This window comes from Symsagittifera roscoffensis, chromosome 2 (assembly GCF_963678635.1).
Source record: "Symsagittifera roscoffensis chromosome 2, txSymRosc1.1, whole genome shotgun sequence".
NCBI classification, from domain to species: domain Eukaryota; kingdom Metazoa; phylum Xenacoelomorpha; order Acoela; family Convolutidae; genus Symsagittifera; species Symsagittifera roscoffensis.
This window is the reverse complement of record NC_087063.1, coordinates 36,737,754-36,756,567: the sequence shown is the minus strand read 5'-3', so window position 1 is coordinate 36,756,567 and position 18,814 is coordinate 36,737,754. Positions and strand designations below refer to the sequence as shown.

At 38.0% G+C, this 18,814-nt stretch overlaps 2 protein-coding genes across 2 annotated transcripts in view; both read left to right on the top strand.

The window, feature by feature from the left end:
- The window catches only part of LOC134839805 (ovarian-specific serine/threonine-protein kinase Lok-like), a 135,739-nt gene that overhangs the window by 68,941 nt on the left and 47,984 nt on the right, over positions 1-18,814 (top strand). The gene's annotated exons all lie outside the window — the stretch shown is intronic.
- Positions 5,182-7,244, top strand: LOC134839439 (uncharacterized). The gene is made up of 2 exons (XM_063854988.1): positions 5,182-5,521; positions 6,546-7,244. The coding sequence occupies exons 1-2, from the start codon at positions 5,188-5,190 to the stop codon at positions 7,178-7,180; spliced, it is 969 nt and encodes a 322-aa protein (XP_063711058.1). The 5' UTR covers positions 5,182-5,187; the 3' UTR covers positions 7,181-7,244.

Sequence of the window (18,814 nt, the reverse complement as noted above, 5' to 3'; positions counted from 1 at the left end):
AAGTTCAAAGTCTATCTTCTTCAGCGCGCTTGACCTAGCCTTTGACGTCTATCTTCAGACTAACGCGAATTCGTACGCAGACTATCGCTCTTCGGTTTCAGGCTATACCGTAGCTCATTTTTTCAGATGATATATACACCTTGCTATGTGTTAACCTACCTAATATGTGTGCGTTCTTTAAGCACGAGTTGCAGGGGCATAATCTGTTTCCTCAGAAAGGCACCCTCCGTTATTTTTGTTACCAGGCAATTGAAAGCAAAATTTTTCTATTTTTCCAAAAGACTTAGGGTGCAAATCTGTACCATATTCAAACCTGTGTATTATTTTAAAAAATATTTAGAAATGATAAAAATATGTGAACGACTTTTTCCCTTAAACTTCGTCAATCCTCAGATTCGCCCTCTGGTGCTACTGCCGAAAACACGGGCGTATTTGATCATTACGACGCATCCTTCAAAAATGTTTTTCAAGCCAAGTGGGAACAGCTTTGTATTCGAGTACTTTTCTCATTGAAATTCTGAAACCACAGAGACGTGTCGTACGAGGCCAAGTGATGGATCATCTTGAAAATTTTTTAGACGTGATGCGGACTACAGTCAAAAAGTTGGCTCGGTTTTGAGAAAAAATGTCCGAATATGTTGTTTTCAAGCCACTGTCGTATTTTACAATTGTAAGCAAAAATGAAAGCAACGTAGTTCCATACGTCAATTAAACTATACTGGCTTAGGTTGGTTTCAGGAGACACTATACTTTACAAGGTTTGGTTTCAGGCAAAGCCTCCCCTCCTATTAAAAAATTTAAAAGTTCAATGCAAATATAAGTACGGCGCGAAGAATTCTGTGCTGTTTGCACAACGACCAAATGTTCTTACTTTAGTTTGAAAATGACAATATCAGCACATTGTTCATTGTTGAACTGGATTCCCAAGTTAGACTCCAATCTTCGAGTCAAGTTCAAAAAAGACGACAGCTACAAAATAATCCGAATATCCGCCTCTAAATCTAAATGTAATGAGAATGAAGTCTGCGAGTTCATTTCGTTCCTTTCGAAAACAGTCGAAAATATTCGGAATTTACGATGTGTCGCCGCAGTCATGAAGCAGTTTCCCAAATTAGGGGTCCTCCAAATGGAACTCTTGAACTATCCTCATTTGCTGCAGAATCCTCGTTTGCAGATGGAATTTGCGAAGCTCCTCAATGCGTATCTTAATAACAAAAGTGACCATCCAAAAACTGCTGAGTTAGTTAAGTTTTGGTGTTTCCAAAATTTCAAAAAGTTGATTTTGATTGCTGCAGTACGCGAGCAAGAGGAAATAAGCTCTGAAGATTCAATCAAACTTGAGGCAATTGACGATGAAATGTTAGAAAATATTATTTGTAATTTTTTGAGGCCACAAAACGTGAATAATGTTATTAGAAGTACACTTTTAAAAATTCTAGTTTTGTTTCTGAATACGTTTGAGTACAGAAACAAAATCAGATTCACTTTCCTGTTGGCAGCAATAGAAAAGGCTATTTCTCAATGCAACTTGGCACTGCAAAGAGAGCTGTTTACTCTTAGCTCAAACGACTGCCTTACCTTTCCGGCGAGCCTCGTTGGAGAGAAACTTTTCGAGTCCATCATCGCTGACATAAATTCAGAAATAACTATGGAAGCAAAAGTGCCGCGTCTTCTGTTGGCTGTAAAAAATGTCAGATTTCAGGAGCATGAAACGCTGCTGTTAGTTATCAAAAGCTTGTTGTTTTATATTCAAGGCTGTAAGGAAACCATGAAAAAGTATTTAGCTAATTTCACAATTCAGAGGATTTGGTTTAGTGATGACAAAGGAGCCAACTACAAATTAGATCTATCGATAGCTCTCGAAGTTGACGAGATATCAGCTTGTGCAATCTATACTTTCTTAGCCATTTGCCCTTTCGATATGCCTCAAGAAGAAGCGATTCATTACTTGCACGGTCTGGCGAGCGAGTTCCTAAAAGTAGCGGAAGACAATAAGGCTCGACATTTCTTGCTCATATGGGCCTTTTGGATAATTGAAACTCAACTTGCTCGTCCAGAAATATTCAAAGAAAACTACAAAGCTAACTTGACTAATATTTTGACCACCGATGTATTTCTGAGGCATGAAAGAGAATTAATGAATTTTTTAAAGGCAAACAACATCTCATCGAAAGAATCAAATGAAGACATGGTCGACTTTCATCTCGGTATAACAGAGCTTTAATTTCAGCGAATGGTTGGTTTTTGATTTGATCTGCATATTTATTTGAAGTTTGATATTGTTTTTGTTTTGACTATCGAAACAGGTATTTAGAAAATTCTTTTTGTTGTAAGTTTTCTTTCGGTATTGAAATATGGAGATGCCGCGTAAGATCTGAGCGACTTCTAATTCAATATGAATTTAAATTTTCATAATTTCTGGCGCAAAAAGAAAATTTACCTATTGATCCTAAATTCTCAAACTGGCTCAATTTTGTTTTGAAATAAAAAAGTGTTCAATCTTCAATTGTTTTGGAGTTTGAAGCACTTATTGTTTGATGACAGTTCAGCTATAATCACGATCGGTAGCATTGGAAATTTCATATTGTATTTTATTTCATTTATATGTGGCTAGTGGGTTGATGTATTAAGATTCGGTGGCTGAGTGGTTAGTGCGTGAGACTCTCTAGGTTGCAGGTCGAACCCAAGACGAAGCCGAGTTTTTACTGATTCGAGGCTTATTTCTTCTTTTTATTGCACTTTATAGAGCTGCTTTTTGCCGTAATCTCGCTAGTGTTTGCGAAGCGCAGCTTCGCCTTTGTAATTTTTTTTGCTTAAACAAATGGCGAAAGTAGTTTCGATATACAACTATTAACGAAATTTTAACATCATTCAGTGTTACAGAAAATTGGCGCTAGTGATGGTGCCCAGCAAGCATATGGTTGCTGGTTCGAATTGCACGGGCTCTGCAATTTGTCAGGTGAGCTCTCGCAAATTAGTCATAACTTAACGGGTGCTGATTATGGTTGAAACTGAAAACTTTTTTCTGGGAAAATTGAATTGTCGGATGTTGAATTGACGTTTTTTTTTTGTTTTTTATTCCAGCTGAGGCTTTTCCTGGTGGATAAAAGAGATGTCGTTCATTTTGCCGCAGCCGGTCCCACCTTGAGGCGGCTAACACTGAGACCCCTCCAACCGGACTTTCTCTTGTCGACTTAGTTGACACATCACTGATTTTGCTTCAGCTGTAAGCAATTTCCATTGTAGTTGAAGTTTTTGTTGTTTTACTGCTGTAAACTATAAAGTTACTGACCCGGATTTTGCGATTTTGTATATTTTCTTTTTGCTTTTTTTTCGTTAGTGGTTTCGGCTCAGATTTCATCGTCTTAGTCTTTTTATTTTGTGGTGTAGTTTGAAAGGCAATAATTGAATTATAAACATAACTCTGATTTTGTAGATATGTGAAAATCAGAAGTGAAAAATAATCAGTGTTTTTTATAATTAATTCAGCGCGTGTTTTGTAAACTACTGTTTTGACATGTTTTTTTTTCCGTCTCATTTTCTATTTGCCAGCTTGGAATGCTACCCTTGTGATGTATCGCAAAGGATGCGAAGCTCCGTTTCGCCTCTGTGTTTGAAAATCCTTTGCATCTTTAATTATGTATATTCTTTTCTTTTTGAATTTTTTTCAGTTACGTATGAATACACTTTTTAGAATAAATGTGAAAAGGCGTTTTGTTGGTCTACTCTTTGTATCTTTGTCTTTTTCTACTTTTGTGTCTGGGTTCAAAATATGCCAGTTACAAAAATTTCGGATAAGCCTCTTTTTTAATTGTTCGATTTAGAAAAAAGTGTTAATTTTCATCAAATTGCAGAGTCAAATGTCCTCATGAAATTGAGACGCCGTCAAATTATGTTTTATTATGTCAAAAAATTTTGATCAGTTACTAACAGACACAACGTACAGTTTCACTTCATTTTAACTAAAATGGGTGTAATTTAGATGAAGAGTTCATCTAGTGTCCTGGGCTACTTATTGCTCAGGTTATTATGAATTGCATTGCTTAGATTTCCTGTCAACTTGACGATGTTGATTAACTCAAAGAAGTTTCATAGGAGATATCAAGCGAGTTTTTTTCAGTTGGCTTAACTTAGATCTATTCTTTCTGAACTGAAACGCTTGCTGAAAAAACCTCGTCATAATTAAAAAGAACTTAATTTTAAAAGTTTTCTTTGAAACTTTTTTCGCCGTCCATTAACATGCGCGGGATTTTTACGTATGCGATGATTGTGCTCACGACCAGCAAACCTCATCATATCGGAACATGGGCTTGTTGTTGTAAAGAAATTGTCCGACAAAAGCACTAAATCATTTTCTCAAATTGGTTCGAAGATTATATACCCGTAATAATCGATAGTTGATTTTTTAAAATCTTGGTTTTAATATTACTAACTACGGTCCGGTATAATTTCGTTTTTTTTTAAAATCAATAGTTGATTTATTTTAATCTTGGTTTTAATATTACCAACTACGGTCCGGTATAAATTCGCTTTTTTTTCGTTTTTTTTTTTTCATTTACTCGTGAAAGTTTTTTTTGGCTCAAACTCAATCGGATTATTGGCATGATATTGCATCAGTGGAGCTAATTTGAAAGTTTTTCAAAGTTTTCTAGCTTTGTTAGGAAAGCATTTTTTTGTGGCACAATTAATGCCTGCTCATAAAATTTTCGGCTATTTAACCGCTTTTTGATGCAAAGTTCCTAGCTTTCCTTGACTTTTTCAAAAAGCTTTGTTTTTCGTCTCAGTTTCTGATTGCTAGTTTGTCAAGCTATGTTTGTGTTGTATCGCAAGTGGCGAGAAGCTCTGCATCGCCTTGGTGTGATATTTTTCCAATTTCTGCGTTTTCTGCGCATGTATCGCAATAATGTAAAAAAGTTGGTCTTTTTTTTGCTTTTATGACCAATTTACAGCGCGAAAGTTTGGATGAAATAAGGGGATGTACAGGGTTTGAAATCTGAGGTTGCAGTTTTTTTTACTGAAGTATGGCTACCTTATTTCAATCCAGTCTACCTCCCAAAGAAAGCAAGACTCAGTTTAATACAATTTCTCAAATCAACCATTGCTTTTTTCTGCCTTCTTGCTACACTTGAAACCGTGATATCATGAGATATTTTGAATTAATTTTTTGGCATCATCCAGATGTGATTAATGGCAGCCATGGACTCTGCCGACTCAAATGATGACATCATAGTACTGGACCAGTACCACATGCTCATCTATTGCCTCTGCATCTGCTCAATTGCACTTTTTGTCTGGTTCCTGGTCCAGATGATAACACATCCCGAGAAGTTCATTCGGGCTCTGAATGAGAATCAGAGAATGGAGGCCGCGTTGGAGAACGAGGGGAACGTCATTCCAGGAGGCAGAGTCAGTTTCCCCAGCATGAACTATGTGGACTCCTCCTTAGACACGAATCAGTTTCATTCAGTGGATATCCCAGTCACACATGTGTCGCCACTCTTCACTGCTCAATCCCAGACAAGTGAGATGAATGTTTCAAGTTATTCTCTTCCCTTAAGTTTATATGTTTGCCTAGTACAAACATTTTGTTAAGTCACTTTTTATAGTCTGACAATTATTCAAGATTTTTTGAATCATGTAGAAAAGAAAATTAATCGAATCTAGGTACTTCCTTGCATTCATTTTTCACAGATTTTTGCGATTTCAATTTTGCTAGAAAAGCATTAAATTTTTAAAGTGAAATTATGAGTCGGATCGGTCTGATCGACCGCTCCAAAAAGTTGTATCTTTCTTTTTTTGCTGTTTCGACCACTATGGCATATACGGTGTCGAGAAAAATGGGTCTGAATTTTTCTAATTTAAGACTAGTTAAGAAGAAATTTGCCGAAAGGCTGGCTTCCTGAATTTGATGCCGCTACAAGTTGATCATTGTTGTAGCTATTATGTTTTCTCATTCTTGCAGTTTTTCATCTTATTCAGGTGTTTTGCTAAAAAGAATCTGTAAGATAGAAAGAATAGAAACAAATTTTAAAAAATATAGATTTGAAAAAATCATTTTTTTTTGCAATTAAAAAGTCTTCTTTTTTCAATACGATTCATTTTTTTATTTACTATGGTCGGAGCATTCAGTGTTTCTTGCACAGCAATCAGGGGTTAGGCACATCTCTATTAACACGAGGGTCATGCGTTCGAATCCCGCTTCGGTCACGGCTGGAGGGGTCCCAGTGTCATCCGCCTCCTCAAGGTGGGACCGGCTGCGGCAAAATGGATGACATCTCCCCCTCCCCCACGGTTGGTCCTGCACTGAGCAGGCCGGGGGCTAATAAAAAAAAAAAAAAAAGCAATCAGGGGCTCATGTTCCTTTTGAAAATGTGATTCATGTTATATTTCGATGAAATCGTAAAAAACTATCTATCATAGGCTATCAACGGCATACCATGGGAATAATTGCTGAGTGAGATCTTCAGGTTAAACCTGGCACTTTTTGGGCAACAAAATGTTATTTGAAGAATAAGTGAGTTTTTTTGGGGGGTCAATGATTTTAGATTTCAAATTGGAAGTGAACGTAAACAGGAGTGGCACAGAACAGCGTATATCAAATGCAGTATTCACAACATTGGCGGCATACAATGTGCCCATCTCAACTGTGACTAGATTCCTTCACAACTGCAGCTCCCCTCATGCCATGCAACTGTTCAACACTAATCTGCTCATCCAACCGAAAGAACATTCGGAAAATATTATGTTTGAGGTGAACATTAACCGTGACCAGCCAATTGACAGCCGATCGAGGTATCCGCTAACTGTGGTTACAATGCTGAACAACACTGCAAATACCTCACAACCTCATCAAAGAGTTCGTGGTGTTCTATCTGTTTATCACATAAAAAATGTCTCGAATACTCGGAAGTCGGCGCTGCTTCTCCAGTCTCTACTCTGTGCAGAGAATCAGCACTACCCCCTGAAGAAAGTGTACTTGGGGCAGGAGCTATGTATTGTGTGTCAGGTGGAGAAGAGTAGTGTGTGTCTTTTGCCCTGTGGACACATGTGTGTCTGTGACAGCTGCTGTTTCCTCATCAGGCTCAAATGCCCTCTCTGCAGAACAGCAGTCACAAACACTATTTTGAACTACTCACATAATGACGACATACCACAGACTAGTAATGTGCAGTCTGTGTAAAACAATCCATAGTTGCCGAGACACGTTTAGTAGCTGTTGTGAAATAAAACTTTGGTGAGCTCAATTTTTGAAATCAATGCTTACAACAGTTTTTGGTTGTATCATAGCAGAAAACAATCGTCCTGATCAGCAGGGGCGGATTTGGTGGATTCGACCCCCTCACTAACCAATGGGTCCCCCTTTGGTATTATTTTATGACATTCATTGTCGGCGGCCAACCTTAAATTTTTCTAAAGGCGCCAATAAGCCCCCTCTCTTTGTACTATACTCAACCTCGACCGCCCCGCCAGCAATGCGTGAATATTTTAAACTCTTTTAACGAGGCATTTGAAAAAGTTTATTAGAAGCAGACCATTGTGATCCTTCAACAATTTTAACCACCTAAGAGCGTTTATAAACAGCAATTTTAAAACACGCTTTTCACATTGTAGTTTTTCACATTGTAGTTGCTTTTATTGGTTACACTAGCGAACTTTTGGTGGCACCTTCACGGTTTTTTGTTAGCATGTGCTTTGAAATTCGAAGGATATTGCAATCAGGTACTAGATATTTTTTCCCGTAAAAAAAACTTTTTTAACAGATTGGTCAATATTAGAATTGGTAAATATAGGTTTAGTTCATATTGAATTCAAACTTCTCGGCCTGGACATGAAGAATACGCCTGGGACGACAATGGTTCTGGGTTCAAAGCTAACAGTACCTTTTTATCAAACAGGTAATTTTTCGTTTCAAAAAAATTCTCGGCTTATTATTTTTCTACTTTTAACTTAGTTGCCACATCGTATAATTGTTATAATTGTTTTTTTTTGCTGTACGCTTTTCACATTGTAGTTGCTTTTATTGGTTACACTAGCGACCTTTTGGTGGCACCTTCACGGTTTTTTATTAGCATGTGCTTTGACTTTCGAATTGTAATAAGTTAAGATAATTGACTCATTTTTAATTCATCAATCGAACTGGAAAAATCTATTTCTTTTAAACAACAACATTACTGAAAACTCGATTTCAGAAATTTTCTAACTCAACATATCTCACAAGTTTTTAAAATGCACGATTTTAAAATAATGTAGCTTAATGCTTTCCAATTCATAACATGCTGATTAGGGCGAGAAGCGCCTGCAGTACCGGGTCGGGGAGCTGAGCCAGCATCTCGCTGCTCACTCAGTTGGGTCCCGGACTTGAGCCTTTTTTAGTTTCTTGATGGCGGACTTGAGTTGACGACGTGTGAAATCGCTATAATTAGCCGTCTTTGTCCCATTAAAATGGCTCTTAAGGACTTTTGTGCTTCTCTGTTGACTTGTTTGTCAGTTGACAAAACAGGTCGGTTTTCCTTGTCGGAGACTGCGTCTTTTAGCCGGCTCCCTATTTCGTCTATACTAATGAGGGCCCTCGATCGCGGCCTTTTGGTTCCTCTCCTCTTAAGCACTGAGGGGGTTCACATTTGCGAAGCGAGTGTATTAGGAAGAACCTTCTTTTTTCCAGCCTAAGTCGCAAACTTTGGTGCCACTCTTGAGGCATTTTTACAGCTTTTTCATAGCATATGCTTTGACATTCGAATAGTAATAAGATGACACAGGTGATGCATTTTTAATTCATCAATCGAACCAGAAAAAGCTATTTCTTTCAAACAACATAACATTACTAAAAACTCGGTTTCAGAAATTTTTCTAGCTCAATATATCTTTTAAATTTTTGAAATGCACAATTTATAAATAATGTGGCTTTAGGTTTTCCAATTCATATCATGCAAAATTCGCGTGGATGCCTCCAGTTTGTCATATTCAGAATTTGTACTTGCAAAACTGTGTCTACACTTATTTGCTGCCACTATATCTGTATTGCATTGTTAATTTAGTAGCATAAGTAGTTGCTTTATTTATGACTAAATTTTGCCAAGTGTTAAGCCTTCGTGGCCGAGAGGGCAGGGCGTGAGACTTCAAATCTCGAGGTCACAGGCTCGAATCCGAAACGTAGCAGTTTTAACAATTTGAGGCTTTTTTCTTATTTGTCTTGTTTCACTTAATTAAGCTGTTTATTTGTCGTGCTCTCGCTAGTGTTTGCGAAGTGCAGCTTCGCCTTCTCCTGTTTGTATTTTCATGACTTCGTATGTTTTTGTTTTGATTTGCTTTAAATTTTTATTCCGCCCAAATTATTTCGTCTTATATTGTATTGGTTTGTGACCTAATTTTTTGTTGTTTCGATGTAAATATCATTTTTATGCTCACTGGATTGCACAAATTGATAAAATCTTCATCTACTATATATTTAAATGTGGGCTTTACTATCTCGCCACGCTCAAGCTTTTTCAACGTTTTATTTTAGCATGTTTAACAAAAGAATTTTTTCACGTTTAAGCTATATCGTATTCGCAATGGTTAAGATTTTCCAGTTTGATTTTTTTTATTTCATCGAGATTAAAATAAGCAGCCAAATAGTGGGATGCTGTCAGGGTTCTCCAAGGGGTTGAGAATTTGGCTTCCAAAGTCAAATCAGTAAACAGTGATTTTTTTACGATTTTTTCACAAGTTTTCAGATCTTTAGTTCGGTGCTGTCAGGGTATTCTCAAGGATTGCGATTCTTCCTTCTAAATATGACTGCTCAAATCCTTGTATTTTTTCAGTCAGATATGAGGGCACTGTGAGGGTACTCTCAGGAGTTCCAAATTGCAATTTTTGCCTTCAAATTCAACTGCTCGAATGCTCGTAGTTTGCAAGATGTTAATTTGTTATGTATTATTTTTTAAATTGTTCAAAGAACTTAGATATAAAAAATTTCACAAAACTTGAAGTTTCCATATCTATAGTTTGGCTCTGTCAGGGTACTCACAGGAGTTGCAATTTTTGCTCCTACATTTCACTGCTCAAATCTTTTTTGTTTTCAAGAAATGACGCCTTCTGTGATTTTTCAAAAAGTTTTCAAAACTTAAATCAAGTTTTTTTTTTCAAATCCAAACTTCCCAACTATGTAGCTGGGACCGTCAGAGTGCTCTCAGGGCTTGCGAATCTTGCCTCCTAAATTGACAGCTGAAATCTTTGTTGATTTCGAGATATGACGTTTTAAGTTATTTTTTTTTTTCAAAAAAAAACTTTCAGAAAGATATGAAGTTTTGTTTTCTATGATTTTTTCAAAAAGTTTTCTTAGAAAAGTTAAGTTAGGAAGTTTTTCAAAGTTTCAAATTCACAACACGGTAGTTGGGTACTGTATGATCACTCCCAGGAGTTGAAAATCTTGCGTCTGAATGCAATTGCATTTACTTTCCGAGATTAAAAAATTTAAAAAACTTGAATAAAAAAACATTACAAAATGTGAAATTGCGAATCCTCTAATTGCGTGCTATCAGAATACACTCAAAAGTTCCATATCTAATTTTCAATATATGCGGTTTCTTAATAAATTGTTCAAAAATCGAATCACCGGAGGTGCGTTACACGCTAGTAGAAATTATAGCTTTTGTTTTTATGACAACTTTTTTTGGCTCTTTTGGTTCTTGGTTACTTTTTTCTCGGTTTGATAGGTTTCGAGTGGAATTTATATCGGCGTAATGGCCTCATATTGCCTCTTTTGACGAGCGAACATTTTTATAATGCGTGTTTGTGTTGTGAGGGGAGGAGGGCTCGTTAGCTTTTTCAGGTCTTAAGTATCGTTGATTCTTTTTGGCTGAAAGGGTTGCTTGGAGGTTTATCCATACTTGGTACCGCTCGGTAAGTTCTCTACCAATTCGATTTCTCTTTTATTGTCCTGGCTTGTTTTGTTTCAAAACTAGCCTAATTTATTTTAATACCTAATTTATTTTATTTTGCACTTAGCGGCTTTCTGGTTTTGTATTGCAAGAGGTGTGAAGCGCTGCTTTGCCTCTGCGTGAGAAATAATCACACCAATCGAGTGCAAAGTTCACCTCTAAGGACCCCCAGAAGTTACAAAAACAGAACAAACACTACAACGCTTGATGAGGCATACGCTTGCCCGAATAAGACTAGGATACAGCCCCTACCTAAATACTTAATTGATTAAGATAGACCAAAATCTTACTCCAAACTGTCTTTCTGACCTTCACCCCACACAGCGTTACTACTATTTGTTTGTCCCCAAAATAGAACGAACCTGACGCCAATAGACTTGTGGCTTCGGCCGACGGAGGTCGCAATGTCCCTTGAAGTGAACGAGAGTATGCCGGACGCGCCCCCAAACAAACAACAACTACAATAGCAGCGTCAATAAATGCTTATTTTGAAGGGTACCGCGAGCTGAAAACAACTCAATTTTTTGGTCAAAAATATTCCAAGAAGTGCCCAAAAACCGCATTACCTTTCACCTCTTTCTTCTTCAAAAATTGAAATTTGTCAAAATGGAGTCTTTTTAGTGTTCTGTTAGCGCTCAGAAAATCAATTTTGCCGACCTGAAAAAAGTTCGAACTATTTTCCGAAAGCCCTCTGTCGTCCATCCCCTACCCCCCTCCCCCTCAAAAAAATCATAAATCCGCTCCTGATGACCAGAGTGTTCTACAGGTTGCCGCTCATGAAATAGTGTATAAATTAAAGTTCTACATTTTTTAAACTAACGAAAAAAATACACATGTGTTATAGAACAGTCGGCTGATACGATAAGAAGTTAGTTTACTTGCGGAAATACACTATTTTTCGATAAACATCTTTCTTTTTAATACGTAGGCAACCGGCAGCTTCGAACGCCTACTAGTGCGATTTTTAAACAGTCATATACAGGCATGGCTGCTTGATTCATAGTCCATACTAGTTTTGTTTTTGACAGATAGACAAAAAAATGTTTTTTATTTTCGGCTTTGTGGTTTGCGTTCTATTTAGTAAGTAATTGCTATAATAAAAATAATAATAATATTGTGGCTTCTCGGCCCAAGCTAAAAGCTGGAACCGAAGTGCGCGTTGCCCAAAACAAATATAATACATAGCAACATCTCACGATCCATTACAGTTGGGATAAAAGCACAATAGTCTCCAGGTGCAAGGTCTGTCCGTGGAACAAGTATTAACAAAATAGCTCCTGTAGTGTTTTTTTTTCAGTCTAGGTTTTAGCCCAATAGAGTTGTGGAAGTCAATGCAATTGTCAAGTTTGTGGGCAAGCACAGTTGTCCGGAACCAAAAGTTTCCATTAATTTTATGAATATTGAATCCGAGTTTTAGGAATATTGAACCTGACGCCAGAACTCGTCCTCGTGTTGACATCCGCAGAGTAGGAGATGAAGTCTTCCCAGTTGAAGTCATATCTACCAGCGATGACATTTGAGAGATACAATAAATCGTGCGTTTCGTTCTAAAGAGTAATAGGAAGTAAACTAAGAAAGACTAAGCGTTGCTTATAACTTGGTAGCTGGTAGTTGAGTATCCAACTCGTGGCCATTTTTTGTATTTTTTCCAGAGTAGACGTGTGTCCTTTATTTGGGTACCAAACTTGCGAAGCATAAACTAAAATAGGAACAATCATGCCGCAGTAGAGGTTGAGCTTAATGGACCAGCTGATGGTTGGTGAGCAGTCTCTTTTAAGTAGAAAAAACGCTTTGAGTGCTTTCTGAGTTCTAAAATTGACGTGTTCACTCCAAGTCAATCGCGAGTTCCCCATTACCCCGAGGTCTTTTTCACAACTCGAAAATTCTATTTTTGAACCACAGAGCAAAAAATCAGTAGAGGAACCTTTTAACGTAAGCGCTTTTCATTTCTGAATTTTGATAGACATACGATGCTCTAGGCACCACTTGTTTACTTTGTGAAGGTCTTCCACGAGGCCGACCTTGTTGTTGGTGTTGAAGACTTTAAACCATCTGCAAACATCGAGGTAGTCGAGTTGGTGGCAGGGTGACCACTTCGGGCGTGAAAAAATACAGACTAGCCTGAATACGCAGCGAAAACTAGTATTCCACAAAAAATTTATTTCGAATGATAGTTTAAATTACAACAAAAAAGAACAAAATGATTATTTCAAGATCACGTTTACAATCTTCGCTGAAATGTCATCTGATCGGGAATTAATTCCCCTTTGTTCGTTTTGGAGTCGCTCTTTCTTCTCCTTGATATTTTGAAGGACTTTTTCGGCTTCTGCCAATTCTTTTTCTGTTTCTGACAGTTCGCGCTTGAGGACTTTTGACGATCTCCGTTGGTAAATACCAATTTGCCGACGCAACTCGTTGCTTTTCACTTTGAATTTGTCTTCCTCTCTCATGCGCTGCTTCTCAGATTCCTTATAAAGATGGCTTGCTGCAGACATCTGATTCAGAAGAATTTGGGACGGAATGTATTTCTCAAAGGACTCTCTGTCGAAGAAATCAGAAACAAATCTTAAACTGTCGTAAAGATAGTCTGAGAGAAGACACATGGCATATCTGAAACATATTTAACATTGGTAGGAACCCTGATTAAAGCAGAATGTCAATGAAAACTTTGCCCAGCAATAAAATACAGACCAATGTAAAAAAAAAACAGACTTTTTACAGACTTTACAGACCGGTCTGTAATTACAGACCAAGTGGTCACCCTGGTTGGTGATGCAGTTGGGAAGATCATTGATGTATATGAGGAATAGAAGCGGCCCAAGAATCGACCCCTGTGGACCTCCACTACCTACTTCGAGTTCGCATGATATTTCCCCACCAATGCGAACTCTTTGTCTTCTCTGTGTCAGATAGCTTTTTAGCAGCCGATAAACGCTTCCTTTGATACACATATCAAAAACGTTTCGCAGTAGATTATCATGTGCAACCATGTCAAACGTTTTCTCAAAATCGACATAGATGGCGGAAAGTTCAGAGACAGAGTGGTCGTCAAGGCCCTTGTAAACAGCATCTTGTTTAACTAACAACTGGTTTATAGCGGAGCGTCGTCTACGGAAACCAAACTAAACAGTGTAGCAACGGCTGTACTTTCTCATAAATTGCATCGAAAATAATTTTCTCAAAAACTTTTGAATCGTTTTTTTTAGAAGTGAGATGGGTCTATATTTCTTCACTAGTGTGCGATCTTCAGCTTTGAACACTAGAATATTTTCCGATGTTTTCCATCTCTCTGGGTATACACATTTACAAATACTTGTTCTAAAAATAATCTGAAGTGACGGCGCCAGAGCTTCAGCTAGGTTTTTCAGGAATAAATTTGGAAGCTCATCTGGTCCTCTAGCCTTCGAAGAGCTCAAGCCTCGCAGAGTTTTTGCTAGGTTTCCGCGAGTCGGATTCAGCCGCAAATCATTTTGTGGATCATCATTGGTATGGGGAGTGACCCACTCCGCAGACTTGTTGTTGAAAACGCTCTGAAAGAACTTGTTGAAAAGCTCGGCCTTCTCAAAGTTTGTTTGGGCTTTTTCCTCATGATGCATTATGGCAAGTATACCTTGTGGTTGCTTGACGCATTTGAAGTATTTAAAAATTTTGTCAAACTGTCGAGAATTGAAGACTTTGTCTTCATAAATTGAGTGTTCGTTGTGTACTGCTTGTTTCAATTTTCTCTCAGCTACGTCAATTTTGACTCCGATCGAAGGCTTCGCTGTTTTGTTGAATTTGTTCCGCAAGGAAGACAGCTGTTTCGTCAAATGAGAAGTGTTTGATGAAACCCTGAAAGGGAGATCCCGTCTATGTTTAGTCCGTTTTTCTACATTAATTTCCAGGATTTTCGCAATCCAGTCATACCACGAAGTTGTCAGGACATCTACATTGCTAAAACATCTCGGCAGAAAAGGGTTTTCCACGATGTATTTTGTGGCCTCGTCCCAGTCCACTCGAGCGAACGAATAACTCTTAGTCAGTTCACGTTTATTCACGGGCAATCCATGGGAGAGTTGTATCAAGTACGGCTTGTGGTTGGAACGCGCCTTTCCCAGATTTCGATAGGCTTTGTGTAATGACTTATGTTCAACAACTTTGAGGATTGCTTCTGGATTGTTGGCGAGAAATACTGATAGCAAGTGACCGCTGTCAATGGTTCTTATGATTTGCTCAAAGTCATATATTGGACAAGCAGTTCTAACACATCTGACTCAAAGGTATCCGCTGAAGTCATGTTGTTCCAATCTGTAGACGGTAAATTGATATCACCTGTGATGATGGTGAAATGGCATCCATAGCATCTCCGAGTTCTATCTATAGAGGCCATTAAGCATTGGAATTTTTTTAGACTCCATCGATAAACACTGTTGGTGCACAGTAGACTGAGCACACGAGAAAAATAGAGTTATTTCGCTTGCAAAGAGCTGTAACGGCGTCATTGTCACTTCTTTCAGTTGGGAAAAGTTTGAGTTCAGTAGTTGAGAGTGAGTCTTCTCGAACTGCGACTAGAACACCTCCATGCTTAGTGCCGCCACTGGACGTACACTGTCTGTCGGATCTGTGGACTGCGTACCCATTGAGGAATATCCCATTTTCAGGAACATCTTCAACTAGCCACGTTTCCGAAAGACAAAGAACGTCTATTGTTGTCTGTGAGAAGAGAGCGTTCACAAAAGTTGTTCGGCGCTGTTAATCTAAAATGCTTCGAACATTGTATGATAAGATGTTAAGAAATGGCGGAGGCGTTGCTAGTCGTTGAGTTCTTAGTTAATTAGTAGTAGCGGTCCATCTTCCGTTTTCGTATGATTGTACTAAAAAGTCTCTGATTAGCAAATTTCTCTGACTTTTGCTAATCAGAGACTAAAAAGTCTCTGATTAGCAAAAGTCTCTGATTAGAATTTTCACCTTCATTGATTCGTTCCCTTGGCAGCAGTAATGCTCTATTTTCTTTTTCTTGTTCTTCTTTTGAGAGGTATCTACTATGGAAACAATCGCGTTTTTTCCAGACTTCATCACATTGTCGCTTTCATACTCTCAGAGAGTCCTAAGCCTAGATTACAATATGAGCCTTTTCTCAATACCATTGCCGATAGTTAGTAAGAGTGGCCTAGGTTGTTTTCGGTTCGCATCGTACTTTCCCACTCTCCGTATATCCTTGATTTCAGCCTCGACGTCCAAATGTTTTAATATGTTATTCATCTCGACCAGTTCGCACTTTACTCTGCCTTCATTAAATTCTTCGATACCTCGGACTCTTGTTGTAGAAGTAACTGTGCATATGAGAATAACATTGTTTCTGCTATTCTGTAATTCGCGCAGAAGAATTTCGGAGAAGCCAGTACACTACTTTGACCAATGCATTTCACTCGAGCACACTACACAATAAAATATTTTTGCATTTGTTGTTGGTGCCTTGCATGTTTTGCATGCATGCTGTCTCCCAGAGATACTGATCATAGTCGAAGAGAAATTGATGGATAGCCTGTGGTAGACGCAAACGTCCGAACTGCCACAGGTAAAGTTGCTTTGCTTGGCTACCAAGGCGTGAAGCAATTCACCGCAAGAAATTGGTCGCTCAGATTGATGGTCGCTTTCCTTCCAGGTTTTTCGCACATACACGCAATATGTGATTCGATCCTCGATGCGGTCGCACAAAATGCGCACGAATGACTTTACAGCAAATCGGCCGACAGCGATTGATTGGATGAAGGGAGTGTCAATTACCACTCCTCGAATCGATCATGTTATCTGGAACTATTTAATAAGGAATATAAATTGGTAAAATCTATATGTATTATCTAGTACAGTGCTGTTTTACAACTCAGACTACGTGGATCGTATTGCCTTCGTAATTTGTTTAGAAAGAAAACTTGATTTTGCATTTGTTTTTTTTTTAGATTTCGTCGGCTTAGTTTCTGATTAAGTCTTTTTTTTTGCAATTTCCTTCTAAATTTTTCTAGATAAACTGTACTTTACAGCAGCCTAAGGCCTCAACTTTCTGTCTGTTTTTCAGAGAACGATCGGATAATTTGTGAGATTTTTAATCCGTAGCGGATTTAGGGCGGCGGATGCCCCCACCCCCTCAGGGATTCGACCCCCTGTCGATCCAAATGGTCCCCCTTTGTACAATATCCATTTTTGGTTACGGACCCTAAAAGTTTTTTAAAGGCGCCTTTGGCGCCAATATATACCAATTTTTGAGGGGGGAGCGCGCACCGAAAAACGCGATTTTTTGGTCAAAACTTTCCAAAAAGTACCTAAAATGGCCCAGGCAATCTAAAAAGTGCCTAAGCAATCGTATCTTTTTAAGTAGGAAATTTTTTTTGCCACTTTTTTCCTTGCTCAGATCATAAACCAACAAAAAATAGCTTGAATGGTTCGACGGAAGCTGCACAAATTTCTTTGAAGAGAAAATTTAGCAATGCAAATGTCTGATTATGAAAAACTCCCTCAGAACAACGAAAATGTTCCAGTTTTGCCGAAATGTTGGTCAATTATCAACGATATGATCAAGTAGAGGTACATCTGGATGAATTCTCACTTGAAGAAGTATGCTCCCCTTAAAACAGAACATCAAAGCAGTCTACATCCATGGGTCTCCAGAAAAACATCACCTAATCAAAAAAGTCAAAACAGTGAAACAACAGCAGCAAAGACATCAAAATTTGTGCTTGACATAAAAAATATCACGCTTAGAAACCAGATTACACCAATGATTGAAATTGATCAACAGTTTGCGAAGCTATATTAGCAATTAACCGAAGTATAAAGCCGTTTTTCAAGTGTTTTAAATGAATAAGATCAAGAGTCACAAATCCCACTTTCTGTGCGATGGGGTAACATCACTGCTGATATGTTAAATCAATGCAATTTGCTTGACGCATGTTTTCATTCTGTCTTTTTTCATGTGGTTGCACAAACTTCAGTTGTCCCTGAAGTCAAGAGTGATGTTATCATAAGCCACTGCGACACATCACAACCTAGGATATTTTCCATACTGGAATCTATCGATGTCACGAATTTCAGAGGGAATGATGAACTGCCTTCTGTGTTACGCAGAAACAGCACAAATATTTCTGTTTTTTCGATAAAACTCTTCTACAAGTACGATAAAAGTTTTTGAAAGCCATTTGTTGAAAAGATTTCAGTTTGTACAAATTGATGATGTAGCATCAGAGTACTTTGTTATTACAAGCGGAGTGCCACAAGGCTCCCTTCTTGGCCCACTGCTATTTCTTCTGTACGTTTTCGACTTTGACCGTAAGATGAAATCAAAGCCTTTTATGCTTGCTGACGATGCTAAGTTATTACAATTACGCTCGATAAAGGACCCGTCAGGTCTTAGAATGATCTCGAAATCTTAGAGAATTGGTGCTTCGAAAATCAAATGTTTTTTCAACCCCGATATATGTCACTTCAATTCGTTCTAATGAAAAAGGGGAAATAAAACTACGAATTGAATCGGGAGAACTTGAACAATCACATTGCGAAAAAGACATGAGAATATTTGTTGCCGATAATTTGAAGTGGAGTGCTCATGCAAATGCAGTTTGTGGTAAAGCTATATCCTGTATTTTATTTTTGTCGTAAAGTTTCGATAATCCGAGACATGACCAGACGAGCTGGTAGTGAGATAAAAATCGTAAAAGAATTCTAAAACTTTGGTGAGTCCTTTTGATGACGTATTTTTCAGCTCCTCTTTTTAACGGATACCATCCATAGTCGCTGTGGATTTATGTTTCTTGCATTTTTCTGAAAATTTGTTTTCAGTTTTTTTTTGTTATCGTTCTATCTGATTAGTGAATGGCTTTTCTCGAAAAAACACGAGTGACTGTTAATTAGCATACTAATGG